Genomic DNA, 14,828 nt, shown 5'->3' on the forward strand with positions numbered 1-14,828 from the left:
GAAGTCCCTAACCCCAAGTTCAGCCATCCTATTAATTCAAATCTTGTGGTAGACTGTCTCAAAGGTTGCAGCCAGGTCGAGGAGAACAAGAGCTGCCGAGCCTCCATTGTCTAAGGCTGCTCTTATGTGGCTTTGATTAGTGCTGTTCCCATTTTGTGTCCGGGTCTGAACCCAAACCGAGTTGGTTCTAGGAGATGATTTTCTAGGATAAAGTGGGTAAGCTTCGTATTTAGAATGTTTTTACGAATTTAACCGGAAGGGGGAGGCTGGAAATAGGCCTGTAGTTATTGGAGTCTGAAGGGTTCAGGCGTTTTTTTAATGGGAGAATAGAGTGTTTTTTCCACATTGAGGGAAAGACTCCTGTGATAACCATGGAGTTAAAGATGGCTGAGAGGTCGCTAGCTATTTCTTCAGGTGCAAATTTGAGTACTCCTGGGTGAAAGGGTTTTGATAGGAACCAGATTTAGAGCTATTGAGGAGTTTGGTAATTTGATCAGATGTTGTGGGGGAAAATTCCGGCAGATGAGCATAAAGCAGGTTTTCTTGATAGGTCCCGCTATTGACCTTTCCCTTAGCGGAGTTCTTACATTTCTGAAAAATGTTGTCAACTTTGTCCCTAAAGCTAGAAACCATGCTGTTGCAGAAATCTTGGCTAGGAGCAGCCACATTATTACTGGGGCCGGAGGAGAGTTTGGTCACTACTTGAAATAGTTCCTCGGTGGAGTTAAAGGCTGATTCTATGTGTTAGGTAAAGCAGTTGCATTTTTCTTCTTTTAGAATGTTTTTATATTTAGTCCGGGCAGGACTTGATGGTACACTTCTATACGAGTGGGATTCCTTGGAAGGTGCTATTTTAGCAAAAGTGGTGTTTAGCCAGTCTGTGTAACAAGATGATGCCAGTTCAGCATCGGATGGGATTTACAGTTGGGAAAGCCTCAGCTGTTGGTTTAAGATGTTTTTGTCAATTTTGCTCCAAGCCGTGAGGCAAAAGGTGCCTTCATCGTTCGAGGTGGTGTGGACCATGTGTGGGATATTAAGGCACAAGATATTAGCCTGGTGATCTGACAAGATGGGAGGAATCACCTCTTCTAGTGCAATATGAGGATTTACGTAAAAAGACCATCAACGATGTGCCCTGCTTGGTGTGTAGGTTGTTTAATAAGTTGACCTAGTTCAAATGAAGTCATGGTTTCAATAAAGGCTTGAGTGTCCTTGTCTAATTAGGATTCTAGGTGGATATTAAAATCACACAGAATTGTTAGCTCATTCGCACACTATTTTCAATTAATGTGTTGAAACTGCTCACTAATTTATTATATCACCCTGGTGGGTGATATAGTAACATCCTGTTGAAAGTGTACTTGTTGCTTAAGCCCTTAAAAAAAAAACGCTTCACAATCAGCAGAAAGAGCTGGCTCATAGGAGGCGGTAACCCAGTCGTGGTGTATTAACGGAAGATTCCACCCCTTTTGTGTGGTCTATCTAATCTAAAAAAAGAGAGGCCAACAGGTACTGCAATTCCAAAGTCTGGGCTAGATGCAGGGTCTCCCCAGGTCTCGGTTATCAACAGAACAATGAGATTTTGGCTTTCAAGAAGGTTGTCAATTTTACGTTTATGTTGAGCTAAGGTATGCGCATTAATGTGGGGAAGGCGCAGTTTAGACTCTTTCTAGGTGTAGTTGTTGCCTGAAGGCTGCAAGGTCGGTTCAAATATAACCACACTGCAGCTGGAGCATGTAAGATTAACTGATTGGGCAAGGGAGAAGAGACGCTGCTTAAGGTGCGTTCTGGACGGAGATCGTGGAGTTCCTTACCTGAATATGATATTAAAATGTTTGAATGGGGGGCTGAAGATCCTCCGATCCGGCCACAGATGAACGCAGACGGTCTTGCTTAGGTGCGCCTGCGTGATTAAAATAGTCTGAAAAATCTAACAGGGGCTGCATCTGAGACATGGTGTGGACATGCATCTGAGGGCAGGGTGTATGCATGCTTATGATACATGGTTTAGATGTCCCCACCCTGGGAAATTGTGATCAGTTTTAGGGGTGCTGGTAGTCTTATTGTGTCCCAAATGTAGTTATTTTAAAATAAAAATGCTGTGCGGATCACATTTAACTTCCAATGATTCTTAAACCACTGTATCATATTTATGTAATCATTTAAAGGAAAAGAAGAAGAGAAGAAAGAAGACATTCCTGTGCCACCACCACCTACTGAGGAACCTTCACCAGATTTGAGTAAACAGCTTGTTCCTCCATCACCCACACCTGAAGCAAGTGGCAAAAAAGAATCTAAATCAAAATCAAAATCTAAATCTAAATCTAAAACCCCGGATGGTGTGTTAATTAGTGTTTTCTTTATAAATATTTTAAGAGAATATGTGCTCTGTACATTTGTATTATGAGACTAAATTGCCTAGAGATTAATTCTTTAATAATCAGGTATTTGTTTTTAATATTGTGCCTTTATGCAATATCAGTTAATGTTTACTTGTTAGAACTCAGTCATGGTCCATGGCTGTTTGGGACTGCATTGCACTTTTCGTTGCATCTTTTGAGTCAAAAGAGATAGTGGTATGGTTCTTCCATTGCACTGAGATGTTCATGCAAAGGTAACTCTAGGGAACAGTGCGTGCGTGCTGGATATTTCAGTTAACATTCATAGCGATAGAGTTGCATTTGTATGGCACAAACATTGTGCCACTGTGGAGTGGCCCTGTTACATGTCAGAATACATGAACACACATCACACATGCACACTGAATGATAAAAGTCTAGTTATGGTTAAATCTCAGTTTCGCCTGAATATGCATTTTTTTGGTGTGATGACATATTTGTCACATTTTGACAAACCTGCTTAAACTTTACAACAGATACCCTAAGTTAGATACCCTAAGTTAGATACCCTAAGTTTAAATATGACCGGTTTTGAGTGGATTGGAATAAACGAAGAATAAAAATGTTTTATTTTTATTTTTAATTTTAGCTCCCTTATGATATGTTGCTTTCCACTACAGCAAAATATACTGTACCGAGAATGACATCAGACTTAACATGAAAGTAGAACTATACTCACAGGAATGCCTTTGCTTGGTTTGTTATAAACATATTCAGTTGTGTATGAGAAATCGGTGTACAAGTAGGTGTCAGGAGGGCTCCAAAGATTTATTTGAGAAACACTTTTTTATATTTTGACTGCTAGTTCACTGAACTAAATCCCCTGAGAATACTACATTGGGAAAGAAAACAAATCTGATTGGAAGAGGGAGCATATACCTTCACTAATTGCAGAATCCTTTGAGAATCCGAACCAACTGAAATCTTTTGTTGTAGCGGTCATTAGAGAACGCCAGGCTCTGAAGCCCGTGTCTCGAAAAAACTGTGACTGAGCTGTCATAAGGGGGCAGATCGAGTATCTGCGAATTCACCAACTTGTATGTAGTTCCAATGTTTTTTTAACAATGTTTTTTTAAAAATCTAGTTATCTTATTTTTGTACAGTTCCTGAAAAGATTAAAACCAGTAAATCAAATTCACAGCATGACTGTGAAGAGCACAGAGCATGCACAATGAGTGCTTGTGGAGTGTCAGGGCCCGGCCTGACACGTGGTAATGATGGTGGCAATAATGTACACGGACACTAGTTAGTGAGTAGCTGGAAAGACCCCGAGCGGTCTTCCGCGTTCTTTATTTATACCCCGGCGCGAGCCCGCCCCAGGGTATGCGTGAATGCGTGTGTGAATGCGATACAAAGTATGGGAGAGCCCGAGTGGCTCTCTACATCCCTCCTTTAATTTAGATCAGTCCTTGCAGGAAAGAAATCAGGAGCTTCTGCGCTCAAGGGGAGGTCCAGACAAAGTCTCTCAGCTTCTGGCTGGGCTTCGGGTTCACCCGCAGGTTATATCGTTGGCTGCGAGTACATGAGGGTGTTGCAACCCCAGCCGGGGTTGTTGCTGCACTCTCCCCGCAGAGGGTCTCGCCGGGGCGATCGTCATCAGCCATGGTGTTTTGGGGAGTTGGACGAGGTGGTAGGCCCTCTCCCCTTTGCCTGTCCACCGGGGACCCTGTCATTGCCCTTTCGAAGTCCCAAACGGCATCACTCCCCGCCTCTGGACGCTTCCAAGTGTTATCTCCTCCAGTTGGTTCCCTCGCTTTCTTAAAACAGGATACATTACGAGTTACCGCTTGCCCATTCCTCCTGGCGGTGACCATGGTCCCTCGGACCTTGTCTATTACCCATGTTTCGGGCTCGTAGGGTGTTCGAAACTTCCATCCTGGGTGTCGGTCTCGCACCACTACGGTGTCTCCTTCCTTCAATGTTGGTTCCTTGGCATGGCGAGTCTCGCTTGCTTTTTGATTGGTGGTTTGCCTCCGGGCTTGAATGGCTTCCCCATTTCTCTGTTCAGGAGCCCAGGAGCTGTCTGTGGGGATGCTGTCGCGGGGCGCCCTCTTAAACAGCACGTGGGCAGGGGCACACTTCGTGGTGCTATGGGGTGTCTGTCGATAGGCCCCCAGGAACTGATCGAGAGCTAGTTCCGGATCTTCTCCGTTGTCCACCGCGATCCACAGGGCTCTGTTGAGTGTCCTCATCAGTCTCTCGACTTCCCCGTTGGCCTGGGGCCACAGGGGGGTGATTTTCCTGTGTTTGATCCGAAGGCTCTCTAGATAGTTCTGAAAATCTCTTCCTTGAAAAGGGGGGCCGTTGTCAGATTTGATTTCCTCGGGAAGCCCCAGGGTGGCAAAAACACGATTCAGTGCTTTCTTTACCTGAGGAAACGCAGTTGAGGGTATGACCTCAACTACAGGGAATTTGGAGAAAGAGTCGACCAGGACTAAGGTGTGTCGACCGTCCGGGAAGCTCCCAAAGTCTATGCTGAGATGTGTCCATGGCGTCTGTGGAGCATCTTCGGTGATCACGGGTGCGGGAGCCGGATCCAGGCCCGTGATTGTGCAGGCATGGCAGGATCGCACCATCGCGTCGACTTGGCTGTCCATTGCAGGGAACCAAACTTTGCTCCTGAGACGGGCTTTTGTTTTGGCCATGCCCTGGTGTCCTACGTGTGCCAACTCCAGGGCCTTCTGTTGAAGGCTTTCGGGTATGACAAGGAGATGTCCTCTGAGGATGACTCCTTCGTCTCCCACGCTTAGTTCGCTCCGGATCTGCCACAGCTGCTGGCGTGCATGGCTGACTTCCAGCCGAAGATTTGGCGCTCCGTCTAGGAAGTGGGCCCATCTATTTCCTTCCAAGGCATGACGAACTCTCGTCAGTGTCTCATCTTGAGCAGTAGCGTCACCAACTTCCTTCAGTGTCATGTGTTCCGGGCACGCTCGATTCGAGGTCATGTGGACAAAAGCATCAGCTTCTAGGCCTTCATCTCGCGGCGGGTGTTGACTGATGGCATCAGGGTGTCGGGAAAGATAGTCAGCTGGATTGTGAGCCCCGGGCCGGAACACAATTTTAAAGTTGTAGCCTTGCAGCTGGACCGCCCATTGCTCAATCCGTGGTGGCGCTAACCGGGAAGACCCTGTGAATAGTGGCAGCAGTGGTTTGTGATCTGTAACTACGGTGAACTCTTGCCCACACAGGTATAGGTGAAAGTGTTGACACGCCCATTTGATCGCTAGGGCCTCTCTTTCGATCTGGGCATACCTGGTCTCGGTATCTGACAGCGCTTTGCTGGCATACGCGACTGGCTTCCACACTTCGGGTCCATGTTCCTGCAGGAGCACCGCCCCCAGGCCCACTGGGCTGACATCGACGATAAGTTCCGTTTTGCGTCGGGGCTGGAAATAGGCCATCACGGTCGTGTCCAGGAGATTGGTCTTGATGTTCTGAAAAGCGTTGTGGGCTGCCACTGTCCATTCCCACTGGCGGTCCGCCCGGGTGAGGGCTCTGAGGGGCTCTGCGAGATCGGCCAGATTAGGAATGAACCGGCCACAGTATGTGGCCATTCCCAAGAAGCTACGCACCTCGGTGGGGTTCCTGGGAGTGCTTGCCGCCTTGATCGTCTCCGCCTTTCTGGGATCAACTTTCAGTCCTTCCCTCGTGAACGTGTAGCCAAAGAAGTCGATTGATTCCTGGTAGAATGAACATTTTGATCGGTGGAGAGTCAAACCGCTGTCTACTAGCATTTGGAAAGTTGCCCTCAGATGTTCATGGTGTTCTTCTAGAGTTGACGAGTATACCAGGATGTCGTCGCTGAGGTTGATCACCCCGCTCAGCCCGGAGAGCACTTCCCTAATGGCGTTCTGAAACACCTCTGCGGTGGAAGAGACACCAAAGCTTAGTCGTTTGTAGCGCCGAAGTCCCACATGGGTGGAAAATGTGGTTATGTATCTGCTGGCTGGTTCTAACTCAAGCTGGTGGTATCCCGAGTTAAGGTCCAGTTTAGAAAACCACTTTGCCCCGTTGAGGTCGGCCACTATATCATCCATTGTGGGGGTAATATGCCTCTCACGTTTGACGGCTGCATTTGGTAATCTCATGTCCACGCACAGTCTGATCGCTCCAGGTTGTTTCGGCTTGGGTGCCACTACCAATGGGGAAACCCAGGGTGTCGGGCCCGACACTTTCTCTATCACGCCCAGGTCTTCCAGTTTCCGGAGCTCTTCTTCAACTTGCGGTCTCAAGTTGAATGGCACCCGCCGGTGTCTGAGGGCTACTGGTCGCACGGATTCGTCGATATGCAGCTTGAACTTGCGTCCCTTCAGTTTTCCAAGGCCTTGGAACAGCTCTGGGAAGCCTCTCAACAGGAAGTCCACGTGTGCTTGGTGCACCTGGTTGGCAAAGAACACGAGACCGAGGTCCTCTGCGGTGTGGCAGCTCAGGAGAGTGCCTTTCTTCCCCTCCGTGTTGTGGAAGCGCGTTTCTGTGGAGTAGTCGCCGTTCACGACAGTCGTTTGAATTACTCCTCTTAGTGGTAACGGCTCCGTGCCACCATAGGTGTAGATCCTCGCGGTGGAAGGTGCAAGTGGAGGTTTGGGGGACATTTTCTCATATTGGTCGGAATCCATGACGTTCACTGACGCTCCTGTGTCTATGAGGGCCGTCATCTCCGTGCCCTCAACGGCTATAGAGCACCACACGGGTGGAGGTCTTCTTTTGGTGGAGGCCCTACTGACGTAGGATATGACATATATCTTATCGTCTTCCTCATCCTCATACCGCGGCCTTCTGTCTTGAGCTTGGTGATCTGGTGGGGGCAGGTCTTGGTCTATTGACAGCTGTCTGACCCGTTGCGTCAGTATCCTGGGTCTCTGGCCAGCCGGTCTGTATTTTCCTCCGTGGCATACAGCGGCGAAGTGGTTGAGCCGCCCGCATTTGAGACACGTCTTTCCTTTTGCAGTACACGTCGCGGTCGCCGGATGATCTTCACCGCAGTACCCACATGCGTTGCTCCGAGGCGTGGTGTTTCTTGGGCGGGCAGCCGTGGGCCGTCTCTGGATCGCGTCGACCCTCTCTTCTTTGATGGGTGTCGTTCTGGTGGCTGTCGGAGTAATGATCGGTGTGCGCAGCGCAGCCTCCATTTCTTCCGCCCTCGCGTCGGATAGCTCGTGCGATCTGGCCAGGACTAGTATCTCATCCAGCGATATTCCCGGTTGGCGGAGTATGAGTTTCCTTAGTAGCTTTGACCTGCAGCCCACTATGATTTGGTCTCGTATCTCCTCCCGTGGGTTGGTGAACGGACAGGTGCTGGCGAGCCGGCGTAGTCTGGCGTAGTACATGTCAACCGACTTGGACTCCGTCTGCCACGCTCTCTTGAATTTAAACTTCTCAAAGTCAGTATTGAGTTGTGGATCAAAATGTGTGTTGAGAGCAGCGACCGCAGCGTCATAGTCGCTGTCTGGTCCGGTATTAGGGAGCGTCTTGAATAGGTCGTATATCTCCGGTCCGCCGTACAGGATGAGGAGTGACCTTTTCACTGTCCCGTCTGTCTCCCGGGTGCTCTTGAAGTATAGGTTTAATCTGCCGACCCACGCCTTCCATCTCGGCGCCGCCGTTGCCGGGTCTGCTGCCTCGCTGAACGGGGGAATTGGCGCTGCGCCCGAGTGTTGATAAGTGGGTGGCATTGGTGCAGTGGCTCCAGCTTGGTTGGGGCCTGGTGCAGGTGGAGCGACTACCGCCGGTGGCATTGCGGCTGCAACGGGTGGGTTTTGACCTGCCCCGTCTGGACTAGCTCCAGGCGCTGTAACCGACATGGCTAGACGTCCGGTGGCCTTCTCAGTGTCTATCCGCCCGGTGTCTGCGCAGCAGTGGTGTTGGCCCGCTTGTGTGGATTGGCCAAGGCTTGTTTATGCTGATGGGATGCTCCCTCCCAGCCCCTCATGGTGAGTGTTGTACTACTAGAGAGGGAGGCCACGTGAACAGAAGGGCGCAGAGAGTCCTCCCAGGGAGACAGAAAATAGTCCCTGTGCCGGGATGAATTTACCAATGTTTGTTTTATTGTATGTGGTCGTTTTTCTCTCAGTCATGCGGGGCTTGGTGTCCTCTCCACGCTCCCACGTTGTGCCTGCTGAGGTCGGGGCCTGTGAGCAACCACGGAGCACCGTCTTGAAGCGCTGCTGCCGAGACGTTGTGAGGGGGCGTGACGCTAGGCCTCACCGGGGCCACGTGGCGTTCCAGCGCACGCGGCGCGCGGCCTGGTATTTCCAGCGATTCAGGGATCCAGCTGCCGCCGATGGGCCTGCGCGTGAGAAGGCGTCAGACGCATGCAGGGGTGTCGCGCTGGCGAGGGGGACTGACTCACCCGCACCTCGGGGTCCGCTGGGCTCGGCACAGCATGCCGTCGAGTCCCGCCAGCTGAAGGCGCTCCCGGCCGGGAGACGCGTGGGCGGGCCTCGGAGCCGGGGACGGCACGGCAGACACACGCGGGTGGGCTCCGCAGCAGGATCCAGCACAGGACGAGGCCACAGATCGAGGCAGCCTGGCACGCGCACAGGTAGGCCGGCCTCGTCACCAATGTGGAGTGTCAGGGCCCGGCCTGACACGTGGTAATGATGGTGGCAATAATGTACATGGACACTAGTTAGTGAGTAGCCGGAAAGACCCCGAGCGGTCTTCCGCGTTCTTTACTTATACCCCGGCGCGAGCCCGCCCCGGGGTATGCGTGAATGCGTGTGTGAATGCGATACAAAGTATGGGAGAGCCCGAGTGGCTCTCTAGATCGCTGTCGACAACGTAAGCGGGCCCTGTTCCGAGTCTCTGCAGTGCATAAGCCATAGGCTGTCAATAGATAGGTCGCAACACACAGCCTTCACAGTGGCTTCAAATAAATAAAGGCTGGTGCTTATGCATTTTTTTTAGACTTTTCCACAACACAGCCCGGTAATGAAGTCTCAACCCTCTGCAATTGACGACTTAGTCATCATCATCATCATATAACTTTATTCAAATCTCTTTTTCGATCCATAACAAACATTTAAAACTTACTATCAATTAATGTTATATGATAGCTGTTAAAACTTCATTTGTACAGATCAACCTTGTTATCCCATTTAATAATTTTAATTTTCAATTAAGGGGCATTCTTCAATCAACTTCATAAACAAGATGGTCTATATGTGCAAGGGATTTCCTTCTTTATAAAGCCCCTGCTGATAAAACCAGCAACAGCACAACCGGCTAATTCATTTTCAAGGGTACAAATACATTTCATGGCATCCTTGTAAAAAAATTATTTCTGTACAATATAAATTGGGCGTACATTTATTTTCTAACATCTCGATAAAATGTACAAAACAACATAAGCAGACACATATGTGGGGTGCATGCCACTGGTTCCATAACTATTGCAGTGAGAGTGCTTGTAATTTGTTCCCAATAAGGCTGTACCTCCGGACAAGCCCACGCTAGAAGTCTGAAATCTGCTTCTGGTGCCCGGCATCTAACACATTCTGCTTTTTCTCATAACCCAAATCTGCAGAGTTGTGCTGGAGTGTAATATAATCGATGTAGGTACCTAAAATGTATAATTCTAAGGTTACCATTCGCTTTCAATTGTCCTGTTATGCTACAGCTTGATTTCCAATCGTCTATGTTGGTTGGTGTGGCAATGGTGGCATTCCATTTGACCAGAGGCCCCTCCACCAGTGTCTGTGCATCTATCAGCAATGTGTTATATAGGCGCGTGAATCACAGGTGCTGCATTTCTGTTGTGAGTATCAGCTGGAGCACCCGCAAGGCCTTTGGCTCAGCTGGAAATTGTGGATATAGTGTACACAGGGCTACACAAAGTCTGCTAATTGTGAAAAGAAGCATGGGAGATCTGTTACCATCTACTGGTATCACAGAGGAGTCTATGACTTCACCCTCCCTGTAGACCTCTCCTATGCTGCGAAGTCCCGCTACTCTCAGAGTGGCTAACAAACCCACATCTCTTGTTACAGAGATATCAGAATGGTGCACAAGAGGCAGATCTGGGGCATATAATTGGTCAATATGTGCTCTATGCCCAAGTTTCTTCCAAGCTTGAACTGTGCATTGTACCGTGTCTATTTCCCCGTGTTCAAAGGTTGAGCTTCTATTGGATAACATGGCTTTGAGAGGGACAGGGTGGACGCATCCCCTTCTACAGCTATGTGCGGGGTATAGTTCAGGGCATGGTGCCAGTAATAGGTGAAGTGCGCCTGTGCCCATAAATAATACAATTGTAGGTCTGGGACTGTAAATCTCCCCTGGTCATAGGGGAGCATTAATATCTCCCATTTGAGTCTTGGTTGTTTCCCCGCCCACTCCAATTTAATTAAAAGTGAGCATAGTGTTGTGTTAAGCGTATGGGGATATTAGTAAATATGTATAAAAATGTTGGCAGCACTATCATTTTCATCAATGCTGTTCTATCAGCCAGAGATGGCGGGAGTCTTATCCACCTCGTCACTTGTTCTTCAAGTCACGAGATTGCTGTAATTTGATTGTAGAACCACATGGGTGTGTTTGTGAATCCATATCCCCAGATATTTGACAGGGTCATCGCACCATTCCAGTGGGTATCCCAGTTCATGGGGTACTGTGCCTGTAGTTAAAGGAAGGATGACCGATTTGGACCAATTAATGCCCAACCCTGAGTACCATTCAAAACCCACATATTCCCATCTAAGACGCTCCAAGTGTTCCCTGGGGTCCTTAACATACAGCACCATATCATCAGCATGCAGTGACACTGCCAACAGTCGCTGACAAAACCGCAGCGCCGTATTGGCAAGCCTCTGAAGCAGCACAAATGCAAGAGGCTCCAGTGCCACAGCAAACAGCAGTGGCGACAATGGCCATCCCTGTCGCATGCCGCCATGTATTGTAAAAGTTCCCCATGTATGTCCATTGACACACACCTAGGCAACCGGTTTGAATTGAATCAAAAGCTTTGGAGGCATCTAATAACACCGCCACTGTAGGGTGCTTTGGTTCCAGTTGATGCAAAACCACAAACAGAGTGCGCAAATTGTGTAAGGTGGACCATGCCGCATGAACCCCGATTGGTCCGGCAGAACCATTGCGGGCAATAGGAGATGAAGTCGTGTGGCTATGACCTTCGCCAGAATCTTAGAATCGTTAATAATATGTGACAGCGGTCTGTACATATCGCACCTATCCAATGGTTTGTCGAGTTTCAATAAAGTGATGATGCGGGCCTCACGGAGAGTATCAGGCAGACAGCAATGATGATATGCCTTTAAATACATAGAGTGTAAGTGCGGGCTAGTATTACCACATATTATTTATCGAATTTACCGGGCAGTCCATCATTCCCAGTAACTTTCACATTAGGCAGGGTGGCAATGGCCTCCTTTACGTCCTCCACCATGAGTGGCTGTGCTAAAAATTAATGCTGTCCCTGTGTGAGCCAGACCAGTGTGATATCCTCAAAATAAGCCACACTGTCTGGCTCCTCTGTTGATCCCCAAGCAGCATACATATGCTCATAGTATTCTGCAAATGTATTAAAAATGCCCAGCGTGTCATGACACACAGTGCCTTCTTCAGATACTGCCTCCACTATATGCGATCTCGCCCACGGCTCTGCAATTCTATTGGCTAACGCTGGTCCCGGCCTAACCCCCTCCCCATACATTCTGGCCCGCCATCGTCGCGACATGTGTTGCATCTCTTGTTCTGTTGTTTCATTGTACTCTGAGATTATCTCCCTCATCTCTGCCAATGTAGCTTCTGTGTGGGTAGCCTCATATGCCTTCTCCAAGTTCCCCAGATCCAATTCGAGCTGTTTGAGCCACCCTCGTATGGATTTGAAAACTCGGGCTTGGAGACCCATACATGTGCCGGGAAGCGTAACTTTGAATGCTTCCCATAGTGTCCATATTCTGTACTGAGCCTATATTTTGATCAAAGTATTCTACAATTGCTGATCTCACCCCTTCCCTGAAAACCTGATCTAACAGTTGAAAATGCCACTTGAATTGCGGAGGGATGTGTGTTGGGATTGTCATGGTTAACAGGACCGGGGCATGATCCGACAGTGTCTTTGGCAATAGTGTACCTATCCATGTAGTTATGTCCTTTGTAATTAACCAATACTCCATTCGTCACCACGATTTGTGAATATGATATCTCTAACCCCAAAGTGCTGCAACCTCCAAACATCAATAAGGCTCATGTCTCTCATTCCTCCCACTATTACCTTAGCCGCCGTACCCTTCATTATGAACAAACGATGTTCATGCTGTACCAGTGAGCCCATTTGTGCCTACCCTCCGCTGTGGACAAAATTATCTTCATGCTGTACCAACAGGGTGTTAAGGTCCTCAACCCATATCATTGTAGAGGACGGTAATCCATGTAACTTGGACCTTATCATTACAAAGAACTCAGGATCATCAATATTAGGTCCATATACATTGACAATGGTGATCGTTGCACCACACATTTTGCCATGTTCAATAATATACCGTCCCTGCTCATCTATCTCAGAGTGTGTGAGCTCAAAGGGTATGTTCTGTTGTATGAGGATCATTACTCCTCTCGAGTATGGGGAGGAAAAGGATTCTATCTTCACCCTGGCCCACCTCGCAGCCACTTTTTCTCTAAATGCCGTGTAAGGTGTTTTTCCTGCAGGAGTGCCACCTGTACACCCTGCTGAACTAAGTAGGCCAGTACCTGCCGTGTTTTTTGGGGTTTATGAGGCCCTGTACATTCCAAGTTACCCAGGATATACAGTTCATGACATTTTCCGCTGCATCTCCTACTGGTATTCACCTATATCAGTGAATATCCTAAAATGAGTTATTGCTGCTGTGCTTTTGATGCTTGTACAGTACGCACAGTGTTTTATGGATAAACAAAAACCCCTTATCCCCCAGCCCTCCCACCTTAGCATCCCAATTATGCCAAAGAGTTCCCCTTTAAAACAGTTCAGAGCAATTACACAACAAGCCAACAAGCATACAGCCTGGTTACAGGTATTTCCGTAAGGAAATTCTAACATTTGGGGTACCCACTCTAGGGGGCGCTAGTAGCCACTACATGCTGTTTGTGTTAGGGGGGGGTTTGGGTAGTCTCTTAAGCCGCCATAGTGCCCTACTGAATAATCATCATATTCCGGCACTAGTTATCAGTCATTGCCCCCGCCATTCTGTGCATATGCCCCGCCATTCTGTGTATACATCAAGAAACATTATACTTTCACATAGTAGTTCGTATAGCTATCAACTCTTATGTAGCACCACCTGGTCTGTAATAACAGATCAGCGGTGTGCCTGGCATGTGGATTTAGTATCTCTTGTCCTCCCCCACCCGCTACCCACTGCTTACTACATAGTAGTTCTTCCGTCGGTGTGTCCACCATGTGGCAGTCTCAATCTGCATTGTCTGCATCATCGCCTGGTGGGTGCGACCTATCCTTGTTTTTTCTTGTTTCCTGACGCATGTCATTGCTTCTTTGGGTGACAGAAAGATCTTTGTTTTGCCTCTGTGCTGGATCCTGAGGCTAGCCGGATATAGCAGGGCGTACAGGATGTTCAAAGTGTGCATTTATTTCTTGACCTGCTGCAATTCCCGCCTTGCTTGTTGTACAGCTGCTTAGTTCGCATGCAATACATTGCATGCCATTACACTGCGGCTGTTACAACAACCATGTTGTTACATCGCATATGCAATCCAACACCTTCCCTGCTGTTGCACATACTGGAGTAGGACTAGTAAATTAAACTATTCCTAAGTCCAGCGCGCCCCCACAGCAAAGCCTTGTGATGTAATAGTATGCAATGTACAACACAGTCATTGTAACAATAGCTTTGTAATGGCATGTGATGTATCACATGCAAACTAACATGAGCATGATGTGCGCAATGTGCTCAAGATGTCTTCTGCCGTGGAGATCCGTTGTTCTGCTTCCGTAATTCGGACCCCTTGCTTATCCAGCTCCACAGCCATATGGTCCATTCTATGATTGAGGGTATCCATCTTGCTATCAATGGACCTTAAGCTGTGTTGCATTGCCAATAAAGTACTCTCCAGGGTGGTGCCTCCCCCTGCCTATGAATCTTGATCAGTATGCGATGCCACCTGAGGTTGGAATTTGGTGAGGCACCTGGACTTAAAAGTGAGCTTGGACTGCTGCTTTCCCATGGCAGCCTCTTTTCATCTTTCCAGTAGTGATGTAAGGTCAGCCGCCCCTTAAAGTAATGTCCCGCCACTTAATTAGTGGTTTGCTTGCTTCTCGCCAAGTAGCAGTGCAATGTGCACACGGCTTATTTCTGTGTCTTCCAGTGCCTGCGTTGCTGCTCTCTTTCTCTCCCCGCCCAGTTATGTTACTGCATTTGTAGTTACGTATGTGTTATCATCACAGTTGCGGGAAGCACAGTGAGGGATTCCTAT

The 14,828-nt window shown here is 48.4% G+C and overlaps 1 protein-coding gene across 2 annotated transcripts in view; it reads left to right on the forward strand.

Annotated features, from left to right (window-relative positions):
- The window catches only part of SPEF2 (sperm flagellar and cilia associated 2), a 1,151,963-nt gene that overhangs the window by 382,656 nt on the left and 754,479 nt on the right, over window positions 1-14,828 (forward strand). For both annotated transcript variants that reach the window (XM_078674939.1, XM_078674940.1), the window contains exon 17: window positions 2,169-2,339. In XM_078674939.1, the coding sequence (XP_078531065.1) occupies window positions 2,169-2,339 (171 nt within the window). The remainder of the gene's footprint in view (window positions 1-2,168; window positions 2,340-14,828) is intronic.

The sequence above is a fragment of the Lissotriton helveticus genome, chromosome 2_1 (assembly GCF_964261635.1).
Source record: "Lissotriton helveticus chromosome 2_1, aLisHel1.1, whole genome shotgun sequence".
NCBI classification, from domain to species: Eukaryota; Metazoa; Chordata; class Amphibia; order Caudata; family Salamandridae; genus Lissotriton; species Lissotriton helveticus.